This window comes from Gobio gobio (genome assembly GCF_949357685.1).
Source record: "Gobio gobio genome assembly, chromosome: 8".
NCBI lineage: Eukaryota > Metazoa > Chordata > Actinopteri > Cypriniformes > Gobionidae > Gobio > Gobio gobio.
Window position 1 is genome coordinate 44,004,824 of NC_137114.1, and position 25,950 is coordinate 44,030,773.

The window sequence follows — 25,950 nt, forward strand, 5'->3', positions numbered from 1 at the left end:
AATGTCCAACTCTTCACAGCGTACAGTGAGAGTCAAACACCCAACATCTCCATCAACCCAAAACATACATCTTTCTTTGTTTTCTCATTTGCATTTATTTTTCAACTGCTGAATATTAATGTCATAATGAACAGTGACAACAGAGCAGGACATTTCACCTTTCACACCAATTTGACTGTAAACGACAACACTGGAAAAAAAAAACCCAACACTGGACTCATGACGAATCACAAAGGCATAATAGAGTGAGAGAACCAGATACAAAAAAAACTGCATCATAAAGAGAAAACATGAATTTTGACAGCTTGACTTTATATTTTATTTTAATGTGTTTTTCTTTGTCCACACTGCAAAAAGCAACAATATTTTTGTCTTGATTTCCTGAAAAACGCCCTTAAAACAAGATTGATTCACTTGAAATTATGAAACAAAAGTCATTTTCGGTAAATACACACAGAATTACGTTCATTTCATTAACTCATTGGCAAATACATTTTTTTGTTGCTAAGTATAAATCTAATAGAAATTACGTTTTTGATTCTATGGAGGTTATTATCATGAAATATTAATACAATAATATTAAATTCAATATTGTCTAAAAAAAGTCTAAATATCTAATGCACTTTTGCTTTTCAAGTAAATGGATCTTGTTCAAAGGATGTTTTTTTTTGCAAAATGAGGAACTTTTCTATGGCGTTTAGCAGAGCAGCCACAAACTCTTCCATTTTTTTGTGCTCCGGGTGCGTGCGTGGGATTGGGGCACAACATGACAACCCAAAAAATAAACTTGTTTTGTGTTACAGTGCAGTGGCTTTTTTTGCATAATACTTCTTTTTACAAATTTAAATAAATTTTCCTTCCATCATTAAGAAATTTTGCTGCGGAGTACATACATTTATTAAAGATTTGATGTGCTAACAACCTACTTTGGCTGCAATGATTGTTACATTCATGTGTTAAGGTCAAATATGGACAGCAAACACACGATAACATGTACAAACGCACAAATATGACACTCTGAGGCTAGCACACACTCGCCTGTACAGTGTCAAAACGTCAAAATACTTTCTTAGACATTTTTTTTTGCATATCCACGTACATGTGTGCGCACAGTGTCAGGTATGTGAATCTCTGCATGGTGTAACCGCCACCCAATTGTCCGTTTCCTGACAGGAAGTCAGCCTCTTTTTGGATCCTCTTCAATTCCTTTCCAGCTCAGAGCTTGAGAAAATCCCATAAAGCTTTAAATCATAGCACGCCAACAGGGCGGCAACACCTTCAACGACCTGCCAATGCACAAGGAACTAAACTGCTTTAACCACATTCATGATCATTCTGATGTGAAGTGCTGTTTGAGACTCCGAGGGGGTTAAAGGTGAACTGGTGCTGATGTCAATGTAACACACTCCATCTTGACTGCCATCTTTAGTCAAGTATGTCAAGGCTTTTTAGAAGCAGCATCATTTTAAAGAATATTAAACGAGGGAAAGGGAAGGAAAAGCTTCTTTCTAGACTCCAACGTTTTAGTCATAACCCTGTTACTCCTAACACCTTCCTTCCAGAACACACACCATTTTGACAAGGTGAATAAAACCACATAACTTTCTGTCCATGAGCACTGAGGCACCTCAGGTGGTCAAAGGTTATCCATCGAGCAGGTAGACGACGAACTCGTAGGTGCACATCATGATGGCCGTGTTGGGGATCTGTCTGACCAGGTGTGTGGTGAGTCCTCGGTAAAGAGCTCGATAGCTTTCCTCTCGGATCACTAGGTTGAGACTCTGGAAGAACGCGCGGTACTTGTTACCTTCTTCCCTTAGCCGTGTACGGATGACCTCTGCAGAAGCAAACGGAGAAAAACACACACTCAGAATTGCTTTCAAACCATGGGTTTCAAAACCAACCTTTATATATAGCATTCAAAAGTTTGGGGATGGTAAGATTGTTCTCTTATTCTCACCAAGGCTGCATTTATTTGATTAAAAATACAGTAAAAACAGTAATAATGTGAAATATTATTACCAGTTAAAATAACTGTTTTCTATTTAAATATATTTTAAAATGCAATTTATTCCAGTGACGCAGAGCTGAATTTTCAGCATCATTACTCCAATCTTCAGTGTCACATGATCCTTCAGAAATCATTCTAATGAGATGATTTGATGCTCATTTATGATTATTATCAATGTTGAAAACCGTTGTGCAGCTTAGTATATTTGTGGAAAATTAGAGACATGTTTTCCAGGATTCTTTGATGAATAGAAAGCAGAACAGCAATCTTTTTTTGTCACTTTTGATCAATTTAATGCATCCTTGTTAAAGGGTTACTTCAGCGATTAGCATTAAGCTTTGTATCAGTAGAAACCCGGATGTATATTCAAATGATCAAATCACAAAACAAAATGCAAACGTTTCCATGGTCTTAATATACAATCATTGATGAACATCTTTGATTTTAATGAAGAAAAACTATATGTGAGTGGATTAGAACCCGGAACCTTTGACACGGTTGACAAAAATTCTACCACCAGACCACTAGGGAATTCAAAAGTCTTCCGCAGATCTATGTATTTATTCACTCATGCGAAGAATATCGGGACTAATAATATATTTGACGCAAATTAATGCAAATATTGTTTACAAATAGTCGCAAAAAGATTATTTCCCAACTAGAATTAGATCTAGAATTTCGTTCACTGTTCTGTTTGACCTGGTTACGGCCTTGCTTTGAATTAGTCTATTATTTGAAATAAAATTAAAATAATTCATTTTTTCACATTACATGATTTAATTTCTATAGGCTATATTTAGTTCAAATTCAGAGGAACAGTTCATGTTCAGAAGAAACATTCATGTTGAAGAACTGTTAATAATAAAGAAAGATTGAGAAGATTGGATCAGTTGTGCTACTTTTTTTTTTGAATACTTGAAACACTTTTTATGTGGAATACTTGAGGCAGCCCAGCCTGACCCAGAGTCTACCTCCAGCGGCCCCCAGGTAAAATGAGTTTGAGACCCCTGCTTTACAGCTTGTGCTTCAGATACTCCGAAAACAACAAAACTGGCGAATGTCACGCAACCTAAATGTCAAAATTGTCACTTAGGACACTGACGGAGAGACTTTTATAATGAAACTGGACGCTTCTGAATCGTTAGTGGATACATTTAAGCAGTTGTTGTGGAGTTCATGTTAATCTAAAAATCTTTTAAAAGCAACTTTTGTACAAATTCAGCATTGAACGGACCCTTGTTTGTGAAGCAGTCCGGCATAAAATGATTTTCACAAATATATAACACTTTACCGACTTTCTTCGGCAAATTTCCTTCATAAATTAAACTCAACCACAGCGTCCTCAGTGGCTCAGATAGCGGGAGACTCTTATTTTCATTAGTTCATCCAATAACAGAACATTTATAATGTTTATGTGGTGCCAACATTGTATATCTCCAGCTGCCACAGCGAGGAAACAGAAATGGTGGACTGTGGCTCAGTCAGGGCGGGATCTATGCTGATAGGGCAGATCGCCACCAGTCATGGGCAGGGCTTTCCTTATGTAAGAGTCAGGGGAAATCTGCAACTGTGCGTTTGGAGAGACTGTTTATGATTTATGGGGAAAAAAGAAGTGTGTGGATTTTTACCATTATAGGCTGGTTGTTTACACACGTCTGTGTCCAAATACATTATTAAATAGTGCTCTGATGGGAAAATACACATGCAGCTTGACATGCTCACCGTGTGGATAGGCTATCGATGTGGCGCAGGTCTTGGAGGTTGCGGCGGCCAGCATCATGCCCACAAAGTCAGAAACGTCCTTGGCTGTGTCCTCATGCTCATCCATGTGCGTTGCTGCTTTAGCCTCTAAAAGACGGCGTTTGATGTTCTCATAGATCACAAAGTGAATCACAGTCTCTGAAATGCCCGCATAGGATGCAGACATGCCGCGGTAAAACCCACGTAGGCCGTCCGTCTGATACACGCGCCGAACACACTCAAACGCGTTCATACGACGCTCCCCGCGGTTCCTGTGCAGAACAACACGTGCTTTAGTGAGTGCAAAACAATGGGATCAGGAATAATAAGCACTAGTTCATGTTAAAACCATAACCCTGGATTAAAGAAGCGGTCACTAAGGATATTAATTAAACAATCTACTTTAACTCACATGCCACATATCTGATGGTATTTACCTGGCATCCAGTTGTAGACGTGTCTTAATCAACCAAATTGGGTTGGTTGCCGTTATTGCCGTGAACCCTGGAAAGATTAAGATGCAATTTTACTAGGATGAAAATGATGGGTTCTGTGTAGTACCAAACTATCTTAAAGGGGTCATGAACTGGCTTCTTCTTTTTTTTTTTTAATACTGTTGTCTGAGGTCAACTTATGACGTTCGCGTGGTTTTTACATTCAAAAACATCTTAATGAATAAGTAATAGGCTATTCTGTGACCTGGTTTTGAGGCTCTCTGAAGAAACGCTCGGTTTTTATGGGCGTGCCGCACTGAAGACTTGGAAGTAAACGCCCACGGCTAGGATTGGATAAGATTTGCATATTTAATGAGCTTCTGAGGCTCTCAAGACGATCTGTGACAATGCAATACATTTAACAAAAACATGTTTTACTCATATAAGTGTGTTGCAAAATTCCTATCGGATCCAATACAGAAGGCGCAGCATTGTGTTTTAATCTCAATATGTCTGCAAATCCAGTCTCGACCTGTGTCTTGTTTACAAAAGATTCCACCATGAACAAACGTGCAATGTCTTACGCACGTAAGCTGGAACTTCATTAAAAATAAAGTTCAACCACAAATTTCTAATATTAGAATCCGAAGGAAGCTTATGCAGGACTGTGTTCGCGTGGTACACAACAAGGCACAGCGCAATATATTACTCTCTTTGGCATGTTTTTTGCTCGGTAGCGTGATTCGGTTTAGCTCCATGAGTCAGTGGGCGGGGCTACAGATGCAGGCGTACATATTTATCTGTTGAGGCGGCGTTTCAGCATGCGATGCCATCAAGTGTCGACATATTCTGAGATTCAGCGTTTTCTGGGCCTGGTGTCTATAAAAGCTTTTCTTTGACAAACAAGGAAGTTTTCAGCTCCGAAACTTACAGGATATTCTTATATCATGATGAACTTTTATCAAAGTTTCAAGGGAAAGTTGATTTCTCAATTCATCACCCCTTTAATTTACTATTGTATGATGTGCAGCGGACGAGTTTAAAGCCAAATGAGAAAACCATGAGATACATACATGAAACAAAATTATTCTCGGTCAGCGCCACCTATCGTGCAGACGAAAATTAGCTGAAGGCAATCAATTGTTTCACGTCAAGTGTGCAAGCTCCGTTCGTCTGCGTTTCGCTTGGCTTTATCACGTCGAGCTCAGTGTGAAAGGGTCTTAAAGGTATCAGAAAACTCTAGCATATGCACTCTGAGAGTGTTAATCTAAATCCTCCTTGGCAAAAGTCCAGGTGAGAAGAGACCAACACACACACGCTCTCTTTCTGGCCATGTGCCGGATCTGTGACATTTACTGGCCTGATGCTCAGAAATAAAGCATTAAAACAAAAGGGAAAAGTTGCAATTCAAATCTGCTAGACACATCTACACGTGCAATAAATCATCGAAGGGGTTAACGTGTATAACCAGTCCCTATCTGAGCACATCAGAAACATGGACGTATTTGAGTTATAACGGTAGTTACCTGCGATGCCGGCAGAGGTCATGTGCACCTGCGTGGAGTCTGGCTCAAACACACAGTTCAGTCTCTCCTTTGAGCTGGAATAGGCTGCGAAGTAGATGGCCCTGAAAACACAACAAGGCACACATGAGTAATAACACACAACCTAACCTACTGAACAAAACCGACTGATCAGGCTGGTTGTCCACTTTGGTCAGTCTGGTTGCAAATCAGATAAACCAGCTGAACACCACCTGGCCAGGCTGGGACACTTACTAAACCAGCAAAGGCAAGCAAACAATCTAGGCCGTTTTAAGATGTTCTTTGCAGCAGGGAAGCTGGTCATTAGCTGGTCCGAACCGGTCATTATCCGCAACAAACCAACCTCATACAAGTTGGAACCAGCTGTTTGGTGACCAGCTTATTTCCAGCTTAAACCAGCTAGAAACCATCTACCGTGTTATAAACACAACTAACAAAGTTAACTTGATTTTTCAAAAGAATAAATATATTGCGGCCAAATCGTATAATGCACCATTAGGGATGTGACGGTGAGGAAACTTTCCCACCGGTTAATCGACGTGTGACAACACCGGTAATACCGGTATCACCGGCGGGGGCTTTTAAAGGTCCTGTTCTTCGTGATCCCATTTTTCAAACTTTAGTTAGTGTGTAATGTTGCTGTTAGAGCATAAATAATACCTGTAAAATTATAAAGCTCAAAGTTCAATGCCAAGCGAGATATTTTATTTAACAGAAGTTCCCTTTCAAAGCCTACAGCGAACGGCCGGTTTGGACTACATCCCTGTACATCCTGCTTTAATGACGTCAGTAGAACAGTTTGTTGACTAACCTCCGCCCACAAGAATACGCAAAAAAGGGGGCGTGGTCTTGTTACTCCCGCGTGGAGAAGAGGAAGGGTTGCGTTTGTATAGTGTTTGTCGCCATGTCGTCGAGACGCTGTTCATCCCGGAGTCAAATCACCTTTGTTTGGCTTTCCCAGGGACGCTGTACTTAGAGATCATTGAGCGCATGCATCCCCGTTATGGTCAGAGGCGTGACCTTTCCGGTAACGTGCGCTAAGCTGCTGTCGAATCACAACACGGGAACCGCTGGCACAATCAGAACTCGTTACGCGTTTCTGAAGGAGGGACTTCAGAGAACAGGGAAATCTTTCAAGCCGTTTTGAGGACAGTGAAAACAGTGGTATACAGATAAGTAAATTGTGTGAAAAATACTGTGTTTTTTTACACGTGAAAAATGAACACGTTATATTGCACACTGTAAACACAATCAAAGCTTCAAAAAAACACGAAAAACGGGACCTTTAAATCACTAATTCTATTCTATAGTAACATGCACGCGACCGCTCGGGCTTTCATAACGCAACTGAAAACTGAACGGAAAACGCGCCAGTGCGCACACACCGTGAATGACAGCTCGCCTGTAAATGCACGAATGAAGTTCGTGTGAGGCTATGAATGGAGTTCGTCCGTAAATGCCTTCTGTGAGGTCATGAATGAAGTTAGTCCGTAAATGCGCGCTCTGTGAGGCCATGAATGAAGTTCGTCCGTGAATGCGCGCTCTGTGAGGCCATGAATGAAGTTCGTCCGTGAATGCGCGCTCTGTGAGACCATGAATGAAGTTCGTCCGTAAATGCGCACTCTGTGAGGCCATGAATGTAGTTCGTCCGTGAATGCGCGCTCTGTGAGACCATGAATGAAGTTTGTCCGTGAATGCGCGCTCTGTGAGACCATGAATGAAGTTCGTCCGTAAATGCGCACTCTGTGAGGCCATGAATGTAGTTCGTCCGTGAATGCGCGCTCTGTGAGACCATGAATGAAGTTCGTCCGTAAATGCGCACTCTGTGAGGCCATGAATGTAGTTCGTCCGTGAATGCGCGCTCTGTGAGACCATGAATGAAGTTCGTCCGTGAATGCGCGCTCTGTGAGACCATGAATGAAGTTCGTCCGTAAATGCGCGCTCTGTGAGGCCATGAATGAAGTTCGTCCGTGAATGCGCGCGCTGTGAGACCATGAATGAAGTTCGTCCGTAAATGCGCGCTCTGTGAGGCCATGAATGAAGTTCGTCCGTGAATGCGCGCTCTGTGAGACCATGAATGAAGTTCGCCCGTGAATGCGCGCTCTGTGAGACCATGAATGAAGTTTGTTCCGTAAATGCGCGCTCTGTGAGGCCATGAATGAAGTTGCGCACCATGGTCCGCACGAGCGCGAGGGTGCACGCGGCAAAAATGACGTCATTGCAGAGTGCCAAGTGGACGAAGCGCGCGCGCAGTCAGCGGAGCCAGATGAAAGTAAACAATGCGCGCTCTGTGCGGGCGTGCACATTTTACTTTCGGTTTTGAATTAGCGCCAATTCGGTGGCGGGTTGCTTGAATTGTGGGTTCATTAACCTATTATTTTTTATGAAAAACACAACAACAAAACAAATGACAAGCTCTCTTAAATAGGCGCTTTTACGTTTCGCTTTGAAACCAAATATTCCGCGATCATCTCAGTCAGCTCCTCACTCTCTAATGAATGAAATCTGACGAATGACTCCTGCCGAGACTCACGGTCGGGTCATGCTTTATTAAGCAGACGCATTCAGTTTTAATTTGTATTGTCCGTACTCTAACTGAACTAAATTATTTTATTACTATAAAAAAATTAAACGATGGTGGGGCAGTGCCACAGTGGGCAAGTGATGTAAGCGGTGTTGAATCTGAACACCGGTAACACCAGCAACACAGACTATCGTAGCAAGCCTATGCACCATCATTCTTTTTGCACAACATATAATATAGTTTAAATTCATACATTTATATTTACTTTTCATAGGCTTGAATTTGCACATTATTTGGTGAAAACATTGGACAGCATTATGGTTCAAATAATATGTTTTTCCAAGAAAATACAGAAATCTTCTGATTACTCTGATTAACTAGCTAACTAGACGAGCAAAACATTTACCATTTAGGTTGGTTTAAGCCTACGTTTACACTTGGTATTAACATGGGATCACCGTGATCCGATCAAGCAGATCAGATCATCAGTCAATCAGGACAGCGCGTTTACACTTGTTCACATCAACTGGTCACTGTCTCTGAATAACTGATCGGTTTTCCGCAAAATATTTGAATGTCTGAATTAGGCCTTTATCACGGCGTGTAGGCTAAAACAATTTCCGCATTAGCCTCTATCAACTAGATTTTTGTGATTTATTCATATACCCATCTCAAATAGGGTACTTAATCTACCTATTTAAGTTTCCCAACATTACTCTTGTATGATGAAACAAAGAAAAATGGTATTCCGACATTCCATGATTGAAAGGAGAGCATTGGCTAGTGTATGTGTAACATGCAGAAAACGTCAGAATCTGACCACCTTTTTATTAAAGAGATACAACATAAAAACACATCACAAAGAGCATTAATTCGAACTAAACAAGGGTAGTCTATGCAACACATGGTTTATTGATGTACGAGTAAAAATGGTACAAATTAAACAATGCTTGCATTGCTTTCATTCACTTACTTACTTTACTTTCTGATATGATCTCCAGTCTTAAAAATGGAAGATTATTTATAACAAATATGCTGAAACAATAAAAACATAAAACATTCAAAATAAAATGCATAGTGTATTCCGATTATTCTTCTGGCAGTTAGTAATTTGAGCAACATGCAGTGACCTCATTCAGATAATGTTGCATTATTAAAATGAAAGATGGCACAGAGGATATCATGCAAGTTTAAATAACTTAAGGTAAGGTGTAATGAGTTTCATTTCTTGTCAAAACTGAGTCTGTCCATTATTTTCGAACAGTCTTCAGAGAGAGAGAGAGAGGGCGGGGATTTATATGACGTCGACCTGTGAATGCGGCTAGATTGCATTTACATTACAATGAGATCCGATCACAATGCGTCCTCGACTATCTTGGGACCAGGAAAACTGATCAGATAACATTCCGATCAGAAACACGTTTACACTTTTCAATGTGTATGTGGACAACATACCGGATACAGGTTGCATGTTAACGCCAAGTGTAAAAGCAGCCTAAGATGTTCTATTCAGCAAGGGTTACCCTAACCCAACCCTGACCATCCTCATAATAGTTTAAGGTGGGTTTTGGAACAAACCGGCTGGTCGACCAATCAATGACCAGCTAAATTCCAGCTTAGACCAGCTAGAAACCATCTAACGTGTTCCAAACACAAGTATTAAAGCCAAGCATGATTTTTCAAAACAATATAATACTGCCAAATCGTTTAATGCAGCGTAGTGTTGTCACGATACTGGAATTTCCAACTTCGATACCTTGAAAAATATCGATATTCGATACCATTTACAATACCAGAAATGTTCAGTGTAAAAATTAATTACAGAATAATGCTTATAATTAAAGATACAAAAGTTATTCAGTCAAGAGCAACGAGGGATTTCCTCTTGTTTTGTGTTCTTTGATTAAAGCTGCAATATGTAAATTTGTTGCAGTAAAATATCCAAAAACCACTAGGCCAGTGTTATATATTTTGTTCAGTTGAGTACTTACAATATTCCAAACGTTTCCAACTATTTGTAAATCGTGAGAAAATTGCTATTTTAACCGGGAACCGGAACGTGTGAGGGAGTCGTCTGTCAATGGCGTCATATCCGCGCCAGCCTCGGTTTCCAGTTTTATTTTGCAGAAACACTTTACTCTCACTGCAGTGTGAACAAGTGTCATAGCAGCCGCTGAGCGAACGCACAGAGTAACATCATAACCATTTTCAACACACTCAAATGTAGGCTCTCTCAAAAGATAAACAGAGCTGCATTACCTCATACTCATGACAGGGAAAGCGGAGCCGGCGACTGTGGCATAATAAACGTCCTGCTGCTCGTGAGGCGTGTTGAGTTCATCTTATTAACAATCGCTCCAGAGGCCTTGCTTAGCTACCACAACATTCGGGCCTGTTCTGCTACTGCTCTGCAGTAACGTTAATAATCACATGAACATGATTTCTGCCCGAGTCCTATCCCGATTCTTTTCCACCGGCTGTGAGGTGGAAGACCACGTCACAAGATTCAAACTTGGCTTCATCAAGCTTTGTTTATTTAAAATTATGCAATACAAGCAATATTCCACGCAGCTGGTGTATCAATACTGCAGAAAAGGAGTATTTGAAGTAGTGGTGGGCCGTTATCGGCGTTAACGTGCTGCGTTAACGTGAGACTCTTATCGGGCGATAAAAAAAATATTGCCGTTAATCTATTCTCAAAGTTGGGTTGGGAACTGGGTCTATACTACGCAAGCTATGATGACTTTCACCTTGATATTTTGCACAGATGTATACCTTGCCGAAATGCACTGTAGTAGGGGAGAGAAAACGAGTCTTCGAACCTGTGTGTATGCCTACTAGTGTTGTCAAAAATATAGATATTTCGCTATTTATCGATACTGAAATATCTGAAACGATACTCATTTTCTACAGTATCGATATCAGCTGCGCTCTTCTCTCCTCTCCGACCGACAGCGAGTTGACACGCACCCGCCTCCTCTCATTCAGTCCAGTTAACCCTCTGAACATGGCGAACGGTTGTTCTGTTGGATTTTTTCCTCATGACAGTGTGTTAGTGTTGGCATGACCGGTCTAAATTTCGCGCGGGATTGCACATAACATTAATTCTACTCATTCCCGCAGATTTCGCGCTCGCATCTGAAGCGCACATACACATACTGTAATAAAGCCGCCTCTGACATACAAGTGCAAAAATGAGCTCCTTTTTCCAGCTTATTAATGGTCAAAAACACTCAAAAATGTCTCAATGCCCATCTTGGTGAGTTTTAACATAAACACAGTCGTAACCAGCTCACAGGAACAGTGGGATCCATGCGTGCGTCAGGTCTTAAAGGGACAGAAGTTATTTCTTAATCAAACTACAAAAAGACAAACGATCACTAACGAGCACACATATTCTGAATGCCTTCGGCAGAATTCAAATGAGCCATTTTAATCTAAATTAATTCCAAGATTACAGCGAGATTAATCTACATAAAAAAATTTATCTATGCCCACCACTAATTTGAAGTGGAACCATTTCAAATATTTCTGTATCGATCAAAATATTGATTTTTGACAACACTAATGCAGCATATACCCACCTTTCCGAACACCCACCGGCCGACTATTCCTGTGTAGGCAACTCACAGAGACAATCTGTCCCTCGCAAACTCCCACATGCAATAGCAAATGTTTGCACATGCAGTATCCTGAAGCTGTTAACTGAAGCATGGTGACCACTTCAACATAAAAACACTCTCCACACGCTCAGCAACTAATCTCAAGTTTGATCTCACCTTCCTGTCCATAAAACACACACGTTTACATAACTTTAAGTAACAGGCCCAGCATCAGTTAGCACCGATTTATCATGCGTGCCTCATTGGATGAACACTTTATCCTGAACGTATGCACATAAAACGTCTGTTCATACAGACGGCAAAGGTTAAAACCACCATTTATCATGTCCGCTCATTAATTTAATTGCTCTTTAAGCTGTGTTGTTCTTCTTAGAGCAGTTTGCGGGTTGTTACACCTCGGTTGAAGGCTGAGCCCATTTGAATTTCAGTTTATGAGCTTCACTGTTCTAGAAAACCGCAAAAATGCTGGAGTGGCGGAAAAGGTGTTAAATCAACAGGTGTTAAATGATCTCAGTCATTTTTAATGACCTGGAAAACACGTCATCTTTATGTTGACGATAATTTCAGTAGTAATGTTCATTGAAAATAGCACTGTATTGTTTAGAATTACAATGATTTTAGTCTGTACTTTTCAAGCCTTAAAGAGACGGTTCACCCAAAACCGACATTTTTTTCTTCTGTGGAACATAAAAAGATATTTAGGATATTTTAGGAAGAAAATTTCCAAAATATCTTTTGTGTTCTGCAGAAGAGAAGTCATACAGAACAACACAAGGGCGTGTAAAAGACAGCCTGTTTATTTTTGAGTGATCTATTTCTTTAATTGTGCGTCAGAAGCCTGTAATTTGCACCCTGCACAGCTGATATGAACATGGTGTGCCTGACCTTTAAAAAAATAACCCAAAACTGAGCACAGTGTCCATGTGCTTATTCCAAGCCCTGCAAATTTGCAGCTTTACCGGTTGAGCAGGGATTGCATCAGTCACACTGCAGTCCAAATGACAGTGTAGAGATCAGGATTACCGGTACACACTCTTACTGTACATGCTGTGTTTCACGTACACTTGCTGACATGGAGATGTTTTGATCTGCCTGTTTAACTGAATGGATAAACACTCACCTCGAAGGAGCCACTCCGATTAGATTGGGTCCCAGGCCACGGAATAAAGAACGAGGCCCTTCCTTCTCAAGAATTAACCTGAGACAGACAGAGAGAGAGAAAAATACATCAACAGAAGTGAAAGACAAACATACCAAAATTACATTTTTGTACTGAATGGCTTTATGAACACTGTAAACACAGTCTGGTGTTGGTAAAACATGGTTCCTGAGAATTGTTTGGGGGCTGAGGTGGAATATAAGTCTCATATTTTACTGCAAAATCAATAGAAAACATTTCATTTTAAATTAATCCTATTTTAAGGAAACGTAATACTTTTTTCCCAATGCAATATTTTCATAAGTAATTCTAACTAATTGATAACCAAATTATCTTGCAAAAAAATGTTTCATTTAAAGATGATGATGGATTTATTTATTTTTTTATCCAGAAAGCAGGGCTCCAGACTAACTTTTTTTATTATGAGCAGTGTGGCCCCTTAAGGCTCGTTCACACCAAGGGCGATAACTATAAAGATATCGATAAAGAGATAGTTCTAAAAATCGATCTCAATATTAAAGAATAGCACAGTTCACAACACAACTATAAAGATAATGGCACAGAGAAACAATATCATTGGAATCACTTTCAGAAGTGAATTTTATCCAGCTCATAAACAAAAAAACACTGACAGCCAATCAGAATCCATCCTGCTGTAATGGGCTCAAGCATTTAAAGTGACAGACAAGTACTCACTCAGAATTAACCAAACAATATCGTCCGCTGGAGTAGACGCTAATATAGTTATCTTTATGGTTATCGTTCTTGGTGTGAACGAGCCTTCACTGAAAATTTTAGGAGCACAAAGCAGAAAATTTAGGGTGGCACACTTATTCACACTTTCCCCCATTTTAACTGTATTACTGATAAAGGCTTTTTTAATAAACAGACTTCACTTACAGAAATTATAATGTACCATTTTACAGTACAAAAAACCCCACAAAAAATACATGTCATGTAAACAAAGTAAAATGGTCGTTGGAGCATCAGAACAAGTAAACAACAATGCCTCAGCTTAAAGTGATGATACATGGGGCAACATTTTGAGCAATGTTCCCATCAACGGGTAACCAGGTGAGACACAGGGCCTACAACCGATCCAGGCAGGGTATCCAGGCAGTAATTTGTTGCAAATTCTCAATACTTTACCCAAGCAACATCGCTTTGCAACATTGCTCAAAAAAAGTTGCCCCATGTATTATCACCTTTACGCTCCCTTAGAGCACATCCCTCTGTGGGCCACTCGGAGTGACTACATTTTACGCCCTTCTTTTTTTAATTAAAAAATTAGCGATGAAATACACAGTGTTCAATTTCAGCTTCATCTGCTGACTGAAGGTTAGATTCCTGGCTGTGAAATGCTGTTGGAAGTGGCGATGCAGTTTCTGTCTTCAAGCTGCTCTTGTGCTTAACTACAGTGAGCAGTGTTGGGAATAACGGCGTTATAGATAAACGGCGTTACTAACGGAATTACTTTTTTCAGTAACGAGTAATCAAACGAATTACTGTTTCTTCCGTTACAACGCCGTTAGCGTTACTGAGGAAAAAAATGCGGCGTTACTATAATTGAGCTCACTGAAGCGGTTTTCATCCGAACAGGCTCTCTGTCAGTCAGACCTGCAGCGCGCGTGTGTGTGTGTGTGTGTGTGTGTGTGTGCGCGCGCGCGCGCGCTACCCATGCGTGTTGGGTTGGGTGGTACACAACTGATGATGATTGGTGGGTGGGAGACAAGGTTGAGGTTGATAGGTTGAGTTCACACACACACCTTTGACGCACACGCATATGCACAGTCAGCGATGGCAGTCCAACGACTTCAAAGGTAGCTTTCGCAAACTGGAAGTAGGCTATAAGCGCTACTTTTCCCTCGTTGAGGTGAACGGTAAGAATGTTTATAAACATATAAACATTACATAAATTTAACGTGAAGCTTATGCCCAGTGAGAAAGAGTCTATCCACGTCGGTGGCAAGTAATTCTATTTCTAATCTAATGAAGCCTCACGTCATCACAGCCACAATATTAGTGGCTAAAAACCCAGGTGATAACGTGAGCTCCACTACCAGAGGAGTAGTAAAGAAGTACTGATACTATTTACACAATATTTAAACTATAGTAGGTCTACTGATAATATTTACACAATATGTACACTATAGTAGGTCTACTGATAATATTTACAATAATATATTGAATTTGATAGGTGTCTCACATTGTCCCACAGCAACATTACAATAGTGTACATTAATGTACAATGTTTTATAATAATAATTTATTCTATTTAGTGTCCAATTCATTCATTTAACATATTTAATATTGGGGGCATCCAAGTTATTTGACATATTTGAACATTTGAAGAAAAAAAAAAGTAACACATTAGTTACTTTCCCTGGTAATTAGTTACTTTTATAATGATGTAACTCAGTTACTAACTCAGTTACTATTTGTAAGAAGTAACTAGTAACTATAACTAATTACTTTTTTAAAGTAACGTGCCCAACACTGACAGTGAGTAATGTTTAAACTCCGGTGCCGGTTGCCTCGGCAAACTCTGTGTTCCCTGCGTATTTTAGACCACATCGAGAGCAGAACATAAAGTTCACGTTGGTGTTTTTGCAATATCTAAACCACGTAAACTCCTTCAGCCACTCCCGTCAGAAATTTTGTCGTCTTGTCTTTTTGGCCACGTCTTCCTCTAACTTGTCATCAGATTTTTCCTGCTCAGATATTTGTTACTGTAGAGTATGAAAGTTTGTTTCTGCCACGGAATAAAAAAAATTAAAAAGATAACTGCGACTTTTTTCTCTCCCAGTGCTCGCTATGTCCCACCTCTCCCGCTATTAGTGCACTATATATAAGAATAAACCATCTAAAATGCTTTGAATAATCATACTACTAAAACTAAATGTTATATGGTGATTTAAATGATGTTTGCGCTTTCACTTTGAAGAGTGCCAGATGATCAAGGCAATCAGTCACAGTTCTTATCGTAAGAAAGCGTGTCAAAATGACCACTCAAACTGTAAATGTTTAGCTCATCCAATAATTAAAATTCGGCGTCACGCAAACATTTGAACGTCCGTGTTTCCTACACCATACATTTAAAAAAAAAAAAAAGTAAGTTACCTGGTTGCGTTAAAATTTTGAGTTCATTAAAATCTGAGTTAATACAATGAACATTTGAGAATCGACATCACCCTTTATTCAAATATTATTAAAAGATGTTGTAAGCATATTGCGTAATTGTGTGTTTTATTTGTAAAAATGCAGTGAAACATGCCAAATTGTGCTATTTACATGATTTAATCGCAACATTTTTTTTAATTTAAGTGGTTCAGATACAATAATATTTTGAGTTTCTATTTATTAAACCAATATCCTTCGTTGTATTAACTCAAATTTTGAATTTCAATGAACTCAAAATTAAGGCAACTAGGTTACTTACTTTTTTAAGTTAACCCAACAATATTTTTTTACAGTGTTGTTGTAAATCTGTTCATCATAAACCTTTGCCTGATGCCTTATTGACATTTTTTGGATCTTTTAAGTTTGAGAGGAATGGACAGAAATCAGGTTTCATTAAGAATATCTTAATATGTGTTTGGAAGTTTAACGAAAAACGACATGATGTGGTACACTTGTAAATTTGTGTTTGGGTGAATTTGAAATGTAAGGGTTTTTTTTACCAACATTTTCCACTTCTGATGTCATTTCTAGCGAGAAATTACTAACGTAGTAATTAAATATTTGTTTGTTGATTATTGTCAGCGAAGTCCAACTGATATAGCGTGCTCAGGGAGTGGGCAGCAGTGAACACTGCGTAGGGACCCTCTCGATTGGAACGCACCTACTGGCCTACACTAGTGGACTTGCTCCCTACTCATCATGCACAACAAGCTGTAAAAATGCTTGCACCGGTTCAAAAAATGGTCACAAAATGCGCCCATTTGGCGCAATGAATTGAGATGAATTGTATTGGCCCTGTAAGCAGGCCACAAGCTCATTTTTATTCTTTGTAAAGATGTTTTGGAACAATTTCGCTAAACAAATCAATTAAAATGAATTATTTTTTGGAGTGAAATTGAACTCAAACATTTCTTCATGAGAACTATCCAAATATTTTTGTTTAATCCAATAAGACACACCTCTGAGGAACATGTTCACACAAAGAAATTCCTTGAAGACAAGCACTTCTTTTCAAAAGGGTGTGAGGAATTCTTGTCATCATATACATACTGTATAAAGAAAAGTCATGAAATGGAACAAAGAAATGAGATCAAATTAAACACGGCCCAGATCTGGACTTGCTAAATGTATTTTATTTATATCCCATCTTGGACGACTTACTGCTCCATCTAATCTTTTACCCCGGTTGTTCTCAACTGGCGGGTTGTGGCAAAAAAATGGGCCAAATGTCCGATAAAGTTATGGACATCATGCCAAAAAAAAAAAAAAAATGCTAAAAGGATATAATAAAATGTAACTACCCATGTAACTGGGCGTAATTGGGCATTGTTGGGATAGCGAAATAAAATTTAATGAGCACCTATCATGGAATTTTGAAATTTACCTTTCATGTAGTGTGTAACATAGATCTAAGTGAACAAAAACATCCTGTGATAGCTTGAAATATGACAGTGCACCGTATATATAGTTATTTTCTTTCAAAAGTAAGAGTCGACTCGGAGTCATTTTTAAGAATCGTTAGAAGACCGAAGCTTTTTCTCTGACTAGATGACGTCAACTTGTCAAGTTATTTGAATACGATACGCCCACTTATTGCGCTCCAAGACGCCAGTGAAAACTAGAAAACATCATGGCCACGAGACGCTGTGTTCTGAAGTGCGACTCAAAAGCAAACTTTTTTCATCTGCCCAAGGATGAGCATTTGAAGACTAAGTGGCTTGAAGACAAACCATACATCGTCGCGATTGAGTGTTTATTAGTCGTCAAATGTATGTTTCGCGATCTCAGGAAGCTTTTATTATGGACTTCTATTATGGCACATGGTTCTTCTTCGTCTGTCTGTATATGGACTACATGTGCACAGAGCGCCCTCCGGCTGCCAGTATGAATTGAAAACAACACATAAGAGACTCAATCGCTCATGATTAGGCTATTTCTGCCCATTTTGAGGAAGTATTGAATAAAAAATACTCCTCTGTTTAGAAATTTGACACAGACATATGAGAATATATCAATATGTCTCCTCATCTGCACACTTTTGAACTAAAAGCCCTGAGGGATGTGGATTTGTCGCGAGTCTTCGTGAGGAGTTTTTTTATGAATGAGATCAGCTGAGGCTCATATTACAATCAAACAGTACCGACGCGGTTTTCATATTCATAACTCCTGACACATATTAACAAATTACTGTCATTATAAGACTTTGATGGGCGTTCCGTTTCCGAGAATATCTGCACAGACTATACCAATCACAACTGACTGGGTCATCTGACCAATCACCGCAGATTAGCGTCACGTAAAGGCGGGGTTTTGAAAAGTGAATCACTAAAGGAATCATTTGAGAATCGCTGTCAAAACAGGTAAAAATAAATGCATATTATAAGAAAACTAAAGTCTTTTTTGTCATTTCATGCATGCAAAACTGTTGTTGGGGACTTCTAAAACAATATTTGGAACATTTTAAATGCCATGATAGGTGCTCTTTAAAAAAAAATGGCCAAAATGCTTCCATTCCAAGGCCATGTGTCCAGTCAAAGTCTACAGTACTTCGATGCAATTTCAGTAGACAGATGCCGACATGGACAGGTTGCTTAACAAGTCATAAACCATGACGAAGTGTATATGATGTCAGAATCATTTACTCACTCTATTACTTTGATAAACGAGACCAAAGTATCTTTGTGCTTAGCGTTTTAGTAACTTTCTGTGATGTATAACCCAAGTTAAACTGAGAGGACAAGGGGCCCGTTCTCAGAACCAGTCAGTCAGAGACACACACACACACACACACACACACACACACACACACACACACTTCATCCAAGAGCCAAGCGGCAGGACGCAGTGTTTTAGTGTGAGGGCAGTGATTGGTTGGGTAAGGGGGAGTGGAAACCACTGACAACTGTTTCATTATAAAGAAAACAGAAAGAAATAGGCAAAGAGAGGGAATTATAGACTTTATGCAATATGTGCGGTGTGTGTAAACTCTGTAGTTCTGCCTTGGTCGGTTCTATGTATGTATCATATAAGTACCATGACAGAACTAAAATAAACAAATTCCTAGATGCCAAACCAACGGGTCCCTATTTCGTCTTGTCTTCTGACTTTATTTAGTCACATTTGGTGGGGTAGTGAAGAAATATGGCCACATTTTTGGAAAGAGACAACAGAAAGAGGGCGTCTCCTCTGGCACTCGGTTTTAGGCCCACAAACCATAGAGCAAATGTTTACAAAACACTGAGCTAATGAATCGCAATGTTCTCACAATGCAGATGTAACATTCACCCTATTCCAGTACAGGGTGTTGCCTGTCTCCAGAACTAAAACCGACATGTTAAATCAGATTTGTAAACACTCTCGTCTTTACTAAAACTCACAAATATATTGCTCAGAGTTTGGGTTTGTGGGTACTGAAGGATAATCGGGTTTCTGATATGAAATGAACAAACCTGAGCCCTTATGCAATTAAATAGATATAGACATACCCCGGTGCTATTAAATAATAATATTCATGTACCACATTATGGTACTCCACTGCAATTCAAAGAATATAAATGGTATCACCATGGTTCATGTCCACAGAACATGGTAATTTTTTGCTAGGGTGTAGAATTAAAGTAGAAAATGTGTACGCACTACAGAAAATGCAAAAGGGTTTAACTTGTTGACATGTGTACCTGAGGCAGTGAAGGGGCCCTGGAGGGGCCACACGTGCCACGCTGGCTCCATTAACTGTGCAAATGCAGAGCGTTACTGAGGAAGACTGAAGCCTCGTCTTCACCACCTCTAAAGGACACGTCAGGATCGCACCCACCGTGCCTCCACATCTGAGAGAAACAGAGAAAGACAGAAAGAAAGAAAAAATAGAGACATGGTGATTTTTTTTCTGCACAGAAAATCGTAAGAAACAAAATGACCACATTCTCCCAATAACAGTTGTGGGTCAGTCATGCAATAACTTCTTATTTGAAAGCCACATGACTTCAGTCGAGCATCACAACACAGATTTAGAGGAAACGAGGGCGATAGAATTTCAACTCTAATGTGAAAGGTGAGTTGCCCTTAATCGTATCCAAAAATTGCGCTCGTGCCGGGATATGCGAGTCAGCGAACACAGTAACCCAAACCATCCCTCACGTGCCAGGAACAACCTGATATCAGTATTTTCCGATGGAAAAACGGCATCCGCGTGAGGTGTGATACGAATCTAAAACTACAGCTACGAGTTTATAAGACAGAGATAATAAACAAAACAAAGGTGAAAATTGTTCAAAAGATATCATGTAGTAATACTATGGTACTTTTGATTGTCACTCTCATACCAAGACACTGTAAAGATACTTAAAAATACCATGGATTGCCATAATTGTGCAGTTACATAATGAGTATATGCATAAAGATGCAATAAAAGGCCCGTTCTTTGACAGTATCCCTATCATGTACTGTAGAGAGAGCAATAATGAGTGCCAGTCAATAGTCCTATTTCAAACACGGTGCCAGTTTATATGAGGACAGATATATTTATAGCATGCGCTACAATCACTATATAAGACCCTGGACCACAAAACCAGTCATAAGTGGCATGGGTATATTTGTGGCAATAGCCAACAATACATTGTATGGGTCAAAATGATCGATTTTTCATTTATGCCAAAAATCATATAAGGATATTAAGTAAAGATCATGTTCCATGAAGATATTTTGTAAATTTCCTACCGTAAATATATCAATAATGTATTATTATTTAGTAATATGCATTGCTAAGGACAAGTTTAAAGGTGACTTTTTCAATATTAAGATTTTTTTGCACCCTCATATTCCAGATTTTCAAATTGATGCATCTCAGCCAAATATTGTCCTATCCTAAAAATAAAATGAAAAACATACATCAATTAGCTTATTTATTCAGCTTTCAGACGATGTACAAAACTCAATTTAAAAAAATTGACCCTTATGCCAGTCATGGTCACTTATGGTCCAGGGTCACATATGAGAATATCCTCATGCCAGTTCAGCAAAACACACTACCGTAACAGAACAGCTCCTGAAAACTACAATAGTCACTTATGAAAACCATTTCTTGCTTTTAAAGTATGGCCAAATTAAAGTAATGCCAACTTGAGAATAAAGATGAAAAACTGCCTATTTGAATGTTTATTTTGAATGTCTGGAAATATTTGAAAGAATAAGAACACAAATATCTTGAGGTTTCTCTCTCAAAATAGGCTTAGACTGTAATATAAACATCAGTGTGGCTGTACTCAGGATCTCTTGGGATGATGGTGCTAAATTATACATAGTCTGCAAACCACAATGTGTCGTTTATATTTTGGCATGTTTGTTGATTTTCTGTCTGTTTCAGAGTGTCTCAGTGAGTGAAGTGAAGGTTGTGTTGTTGAAAGTCATTTTGAAAGCGTCATTTTCATAGCCATTACCAGCCCTGAATGACATTATGACAGCGGTCAGTTCCAGTGTTACATCAGATTTATTCTTCCTGTAGAAATGCAAATATTATCGGCAGTGTACTGTGTACACACACACATTTACTATGTGTATGTGTACATGTATGTATATATGGAATGTAAACATACTATTATTGTAAACTATAGTCAAACATATGTTTAAACTAAAGATTCATCAAGTGTTCTGAATTTTTTATTTATTTTGGAATATTGTGTGTGATGATAGTGACATTTTACAGAAGTTAACCAGCATTTAATTAACAATAACATTTTAGTTTAGGTCCAATTCTTACTATTAACAAGTTGCTTACACTAACTTACTGCATTTTTCTAGGATATTAGCTGTTTATTAGTAATTATAAAGAATACATTAATGCCTTATTCTGCATGAACTTATTATATATCCCTTAATACTTCCAAAACCTAAACTCAACAACTACTTTACTAACTATTAATAATAATTAGGAGTTTATTGAGGTGAAATTCGTAGTTAATATTTAGTTAATAGTGAGAATTGGACCCTAATCTAAAGCGTGACCTAATTACCTTCACAAAAATAGATTGTTTCTGAAATAAAATACACAATATTGACTCATTTGGTAAATGATTATTTACCAAAATCTGAATTGATCTTCTAACTCTCAATCGGTCTTCCTTGGCGGATTTGCCGTGGCCTCTCATTTCCATCATAACCGAACAAAAACTCACTTGTTTTCTAAAATGGTGGGTGTGATGGTAATGACAGCAGCATAGGGTACAGTAATTATATTTTTATAAAGTAAACCAACCACACATACATATCAAATTAACAGACTTTTAACACACAACTTTAACACATGAAACTCAAAGGGGAAGTTAGGAAGTCTTTGCACAACTCTAACACACAATACAAACTTTACTAAAACAGTAATTTATAAGACACAATGGGGGTTTTTAAAAGCATTTTGGTAAAATAAAATAAAAAAATAACACCAACCAGATAAATTAATATTATATAATAGTAATTTAGCAGTATATATATACACCTTTAATTAAATAATGTTAATTTTATGCATAAATTAAAAGAATGAACTATTGTAGTGTCACTACAGCTATTATTGCAAAGAAGACTCAAGCTAATCGATATGTTTGTGTAACTGTTGAGTAAAGCTGTCTTACCCTCCAGCGAACAGATGCATTAGTGTGTCTCTCTGGCTCATCTCGGCTCATGCTCTCCGGGATCCACCGGACTGGGAAGCAGTGTCAAAGTCCGTGTCCGTGTGGAGCTCATGCGTGTAACGTAGACTAACCATGTTCCGTACACTTTTCGCCATTCACCGCACGCCTACGCCCACTCCTCCGTTGTTGAGAGCCAGACAAGCATGTTTGTGTGATCATTCCCTAGGTGAATACCCATTGGACAGTCCACACTTTGATTGATGTCTTTTGGACCAATAATATTTGAGAAAAGTGGGGAAAAGCACCTCCTCCGCTGGTGTACGGAAGATGATGAGCGTTAACGGTGTTCCGTACAGGTTACAATGATGTTCCGTACAGAGCGAATAACTTGATTTCAACTGCGAAAAGTGACATTTATCTGATAAATTGTGAGCTGTGTGTTTATTTTAACTAAAGAAAACATAATTTAAATGAATAATAAAGGTGAATACCTTTTTATTCGTTTAAAATGTAAGTTAATTGCAGGTTCAATAAGAGAACCATGCGAGCTACGCATGATTGTGTCGTGATATTAATTATGGCATGTGAGTTAAGCATGAACCATGTGAAACATTGGGGAATAATATTACCATATATTTCTGAAGACAAAGAAGGGCAAACAATTTGCATTGATTACTTTTTTTTAATGATTAACCAATGTGTAAACTTCAAAACTCTGCCTGTCTCAGCCTGAGTGGCGCCAAGCGGCCATCGCCTGCAATTTAACGTTTAAAAAATCCCATTTAAAAGCATTTATTCAACAAAAGGTCATATATTTAACAATTTGTGATAACATAATATTCATTTAATAAAGACTGTAATACTCTGAGAAGCATGAATTAAATCAAAATGTACATTTTTGCTGCTCTAGTCATCTCCCCACACAAGCTGCAGTCTGACGTGCAGCTTCCCCACCGTCCAATTTCAAGCGCAGTGGGCGCACCATGCAGATTTACTGAAATCTCACTGGAACAAACGGCGGTAGGGGCTCTGTCTTGATCGGATGTGAAAGAGGGAGAAATGACGATGACACAGATATATAGTTTATGTATGACCAGGAAGTATTTACCCAGCGATCAGCGGTAAAAGTTAATCTGTACGGAACATCGTTGTGTACGGAACATGGTTAGTCTACGTGTAGGTGTAAGACCAGCGGTCGCTACTAGCCACTGTATTCGACCTCAAAGCGTCTCAGCGCGGCTTCGCCTCCAACAAACCCCCGCTGATCGATCCACGGTCAGCGCTTCTTCGATAGATGGTCTGAAAGTGAGTCTGTGGTGAAGAGGTGACTACATATCACTGATCTGGGTCAAAATCCAACTGGCAGGTCAGAGCAAGGGGGGTAAAAACGTGCACGCTGGCCCCGTACGCAGTTCACCTTCTTCGTGTGCACTCACTTCTGCGCGACGCAAACGCGCTCATAGTTCACTCTGTCGATCGACCAATCAGAGGGCGCAAAACAGAAACGTCTATTGGTCGAGCTCAGTTCGCGTCACCAGAGCCCGCCTCCGTCCAAACTCCTTTCACGTGATCACCGCCCTTTCACATACAAATGACATTCATAGGGTTATATCAGTCTATGGGTTATATATATAATATAATTCAATTATAGTTAAATACAATCAAATTCAAATACAAAATGAAATAATTAAACCAGCGTTTATTTTATACCTAGTTTTCAAATATCCGCTTTGCTCGTTTATTCTTAATTCACTCTCATTATTAATAAAACACCTCAATAACTAGCATTCGCACTCCTCGAACCCAGACAGTGCTTATTTTCCCTTTCATTTTTCTCTTCTTCTTCTTCTTTCCCCCTGGATGCAGTAGGCTGTATGTCAGGTAAGACTTTTTAGGGAAAACTTAACTAAGGAATGTTTTTTCTTCTTCTTTTTCAGGGATTATTTTAAATTGATTTCCTGCAGTTGTGCTTTCAGACCCTTACTTTGTTTATTTTGGCATCTGCAAATGGGAGGAGAAAAAATGATGTCAAATTCAAAACGGAAAATCTGAAGCTGTAGCCTACTTTGAGAGCAAACAATAACTTGTTGTGCACAAAACACACTCTTTTGTTGACATTGCATGTCCTCCAAAACAAATTAAAAGCCCAGTTTACTCTTTCCCTGGACAACTTACTGAAAATGGTCAATAAATTATAATTCAATATTTTTTTTTTGTCTAAATGTGGAATTGCATCTTCTGAACTGCATTGTAAAAAATAGTAAACAGGCATATAAAGGAGAACTATTGCGGTGATGGTGTGTGAATGGTTAAGTGTTTTGTAGGTCATCGTTTTCTCAAAACGACAAACCCTTATGAAAATTAACCATGTTTTTTTTATAGCAAAAGTGTAGTAACCATGTTTTTTTTATAGCAAAAGTGTAGTAACCATGTTTTTTTTTTTGGCTAATTGATTACCATTTATATAACCACCGTTTTACCACAAATACCATAGTTAAACTATGGTTAGAGTAGCAAAGTCATTGTTTATTTGTGGTTACCATGGTTTTCTGGTTTTATTTGTAGTAAAACCATGGTTCATTTTCGTAAGGGAGCTTAGTTCATATAGTACCCTTAAGTGTACAAATTGAGGTCTCTGTGTTCGGGTGGGTACCACATTTCTTCTATTATTTAAATATGTTGTCTACAAAATATCTACTGTATAATGTACTTAAAGGTCCCATGGCATGGCATTTTTCTATTATTTTATAGTGTTTCCTGAGGTGTACTTATATTGTTAGTATGATTTTTACATCATAAAATGTCATAATTTAGAAATAAAAGGCATTTTTTCTATACTGCTGTTTGCCCTGTGGCTGAATGCCCTGCTTCAAGAGGCGTGTCTGCTGTGAGACTTCAGTAAAAACGCCCACTGTTGATTGGCTGACATCTTTGCATTTTAAATGAGCGGAGGGGGCGTGGTTTAACGAGGCACGAGCAGGCACGAGTCTGCCAGAGACGATGGACCTGTGTTCACTTCTCATCAGTTCTCTCAGCATGTCTCAGTTCAGGGTGAACTGTTGTTACTAGAATATACTTCAGGTTATTAGTTTATTTCTAGTCGGAGGGGCTGTCA

General features: G+C 38.9%; 2 protein-coding genes across 2 annotated transcripts in view; one reads left to right on the top strand and one right to left on the bottom strand.

Moving 5' to 3' along the window:
* Positions 1 to 83: 83 nt before the first annotated feature.
* Positions 84 to 24,132, bottom strand: slc25a36b (solute carrier family 25 member 36b). The gene is made up of 8 exons (XM_079824463.1): positions 24,009 to 24,132; positions 22,836 to 22,948; positions 19,893 to 20,042; positions 12,997 to 13,074; positions 5,712 to 5,812; positions 4,189 to 4,255; positions 3,734 to 4,023; positions 84 to 1,837 (listed from the first exon to the last, which is right to left on the bottom strand). Exons 2-8 carry the CDS (start codon positions 22,874 to 22,876, stop codon positions 1,644 to 1,646), a joined length of 921 nt encoding a protein of 306 aa, XP_079680589.1. The 5' UTR covers positions 22,877 to 22,948; positions 24,009 to 24,132; the 3' UTR covers positions 84 to 1,643.
* Positions 24,133 to 24,503: 371 nt separating this feature from the next.
* pxylp1 (2-phosphoxylose phosphatase 1) overlaps positions 24,504 to 25,950 on the top strand; it is a 25,382-nt gene continuing 23,935 nt past the window's right edge. Inside the window, exon 1 of the mRNA XM_079824465.1 lies at positions 24,504 to 24,716. The gene's annotated coding sequence lies outside the window, so the exon portion shown is untranslated. The remainder of the gene's footprint in view (positions 24,717 to 25,950) is intronic.

Excerpts from the sequence above, each read along its gene's own strand:
- slc25a36b (XM_079824463.1), bottom strand. The coding sequence starts at position 22,876 with ATGAGCCAGAGAGACACACTAATGCATCTGTTCGCTGGAGG. Across the intron at positions 20,043-22,835 it reads ATGCATCTGTTCGCTGGAGG|ATGTGGAGGCACGGTGGGTG; the intron begins GTAAGACAGCTT and ends TGTTTCTCTCAG. Across the intron at positions 1,838-3,733 it reads ATCGATAGCCTATCCACACG|AGGTCATCCGTACACGGCTA; the intron begins GTGAGCATGTCA and ends TTGCTTCTGCAG.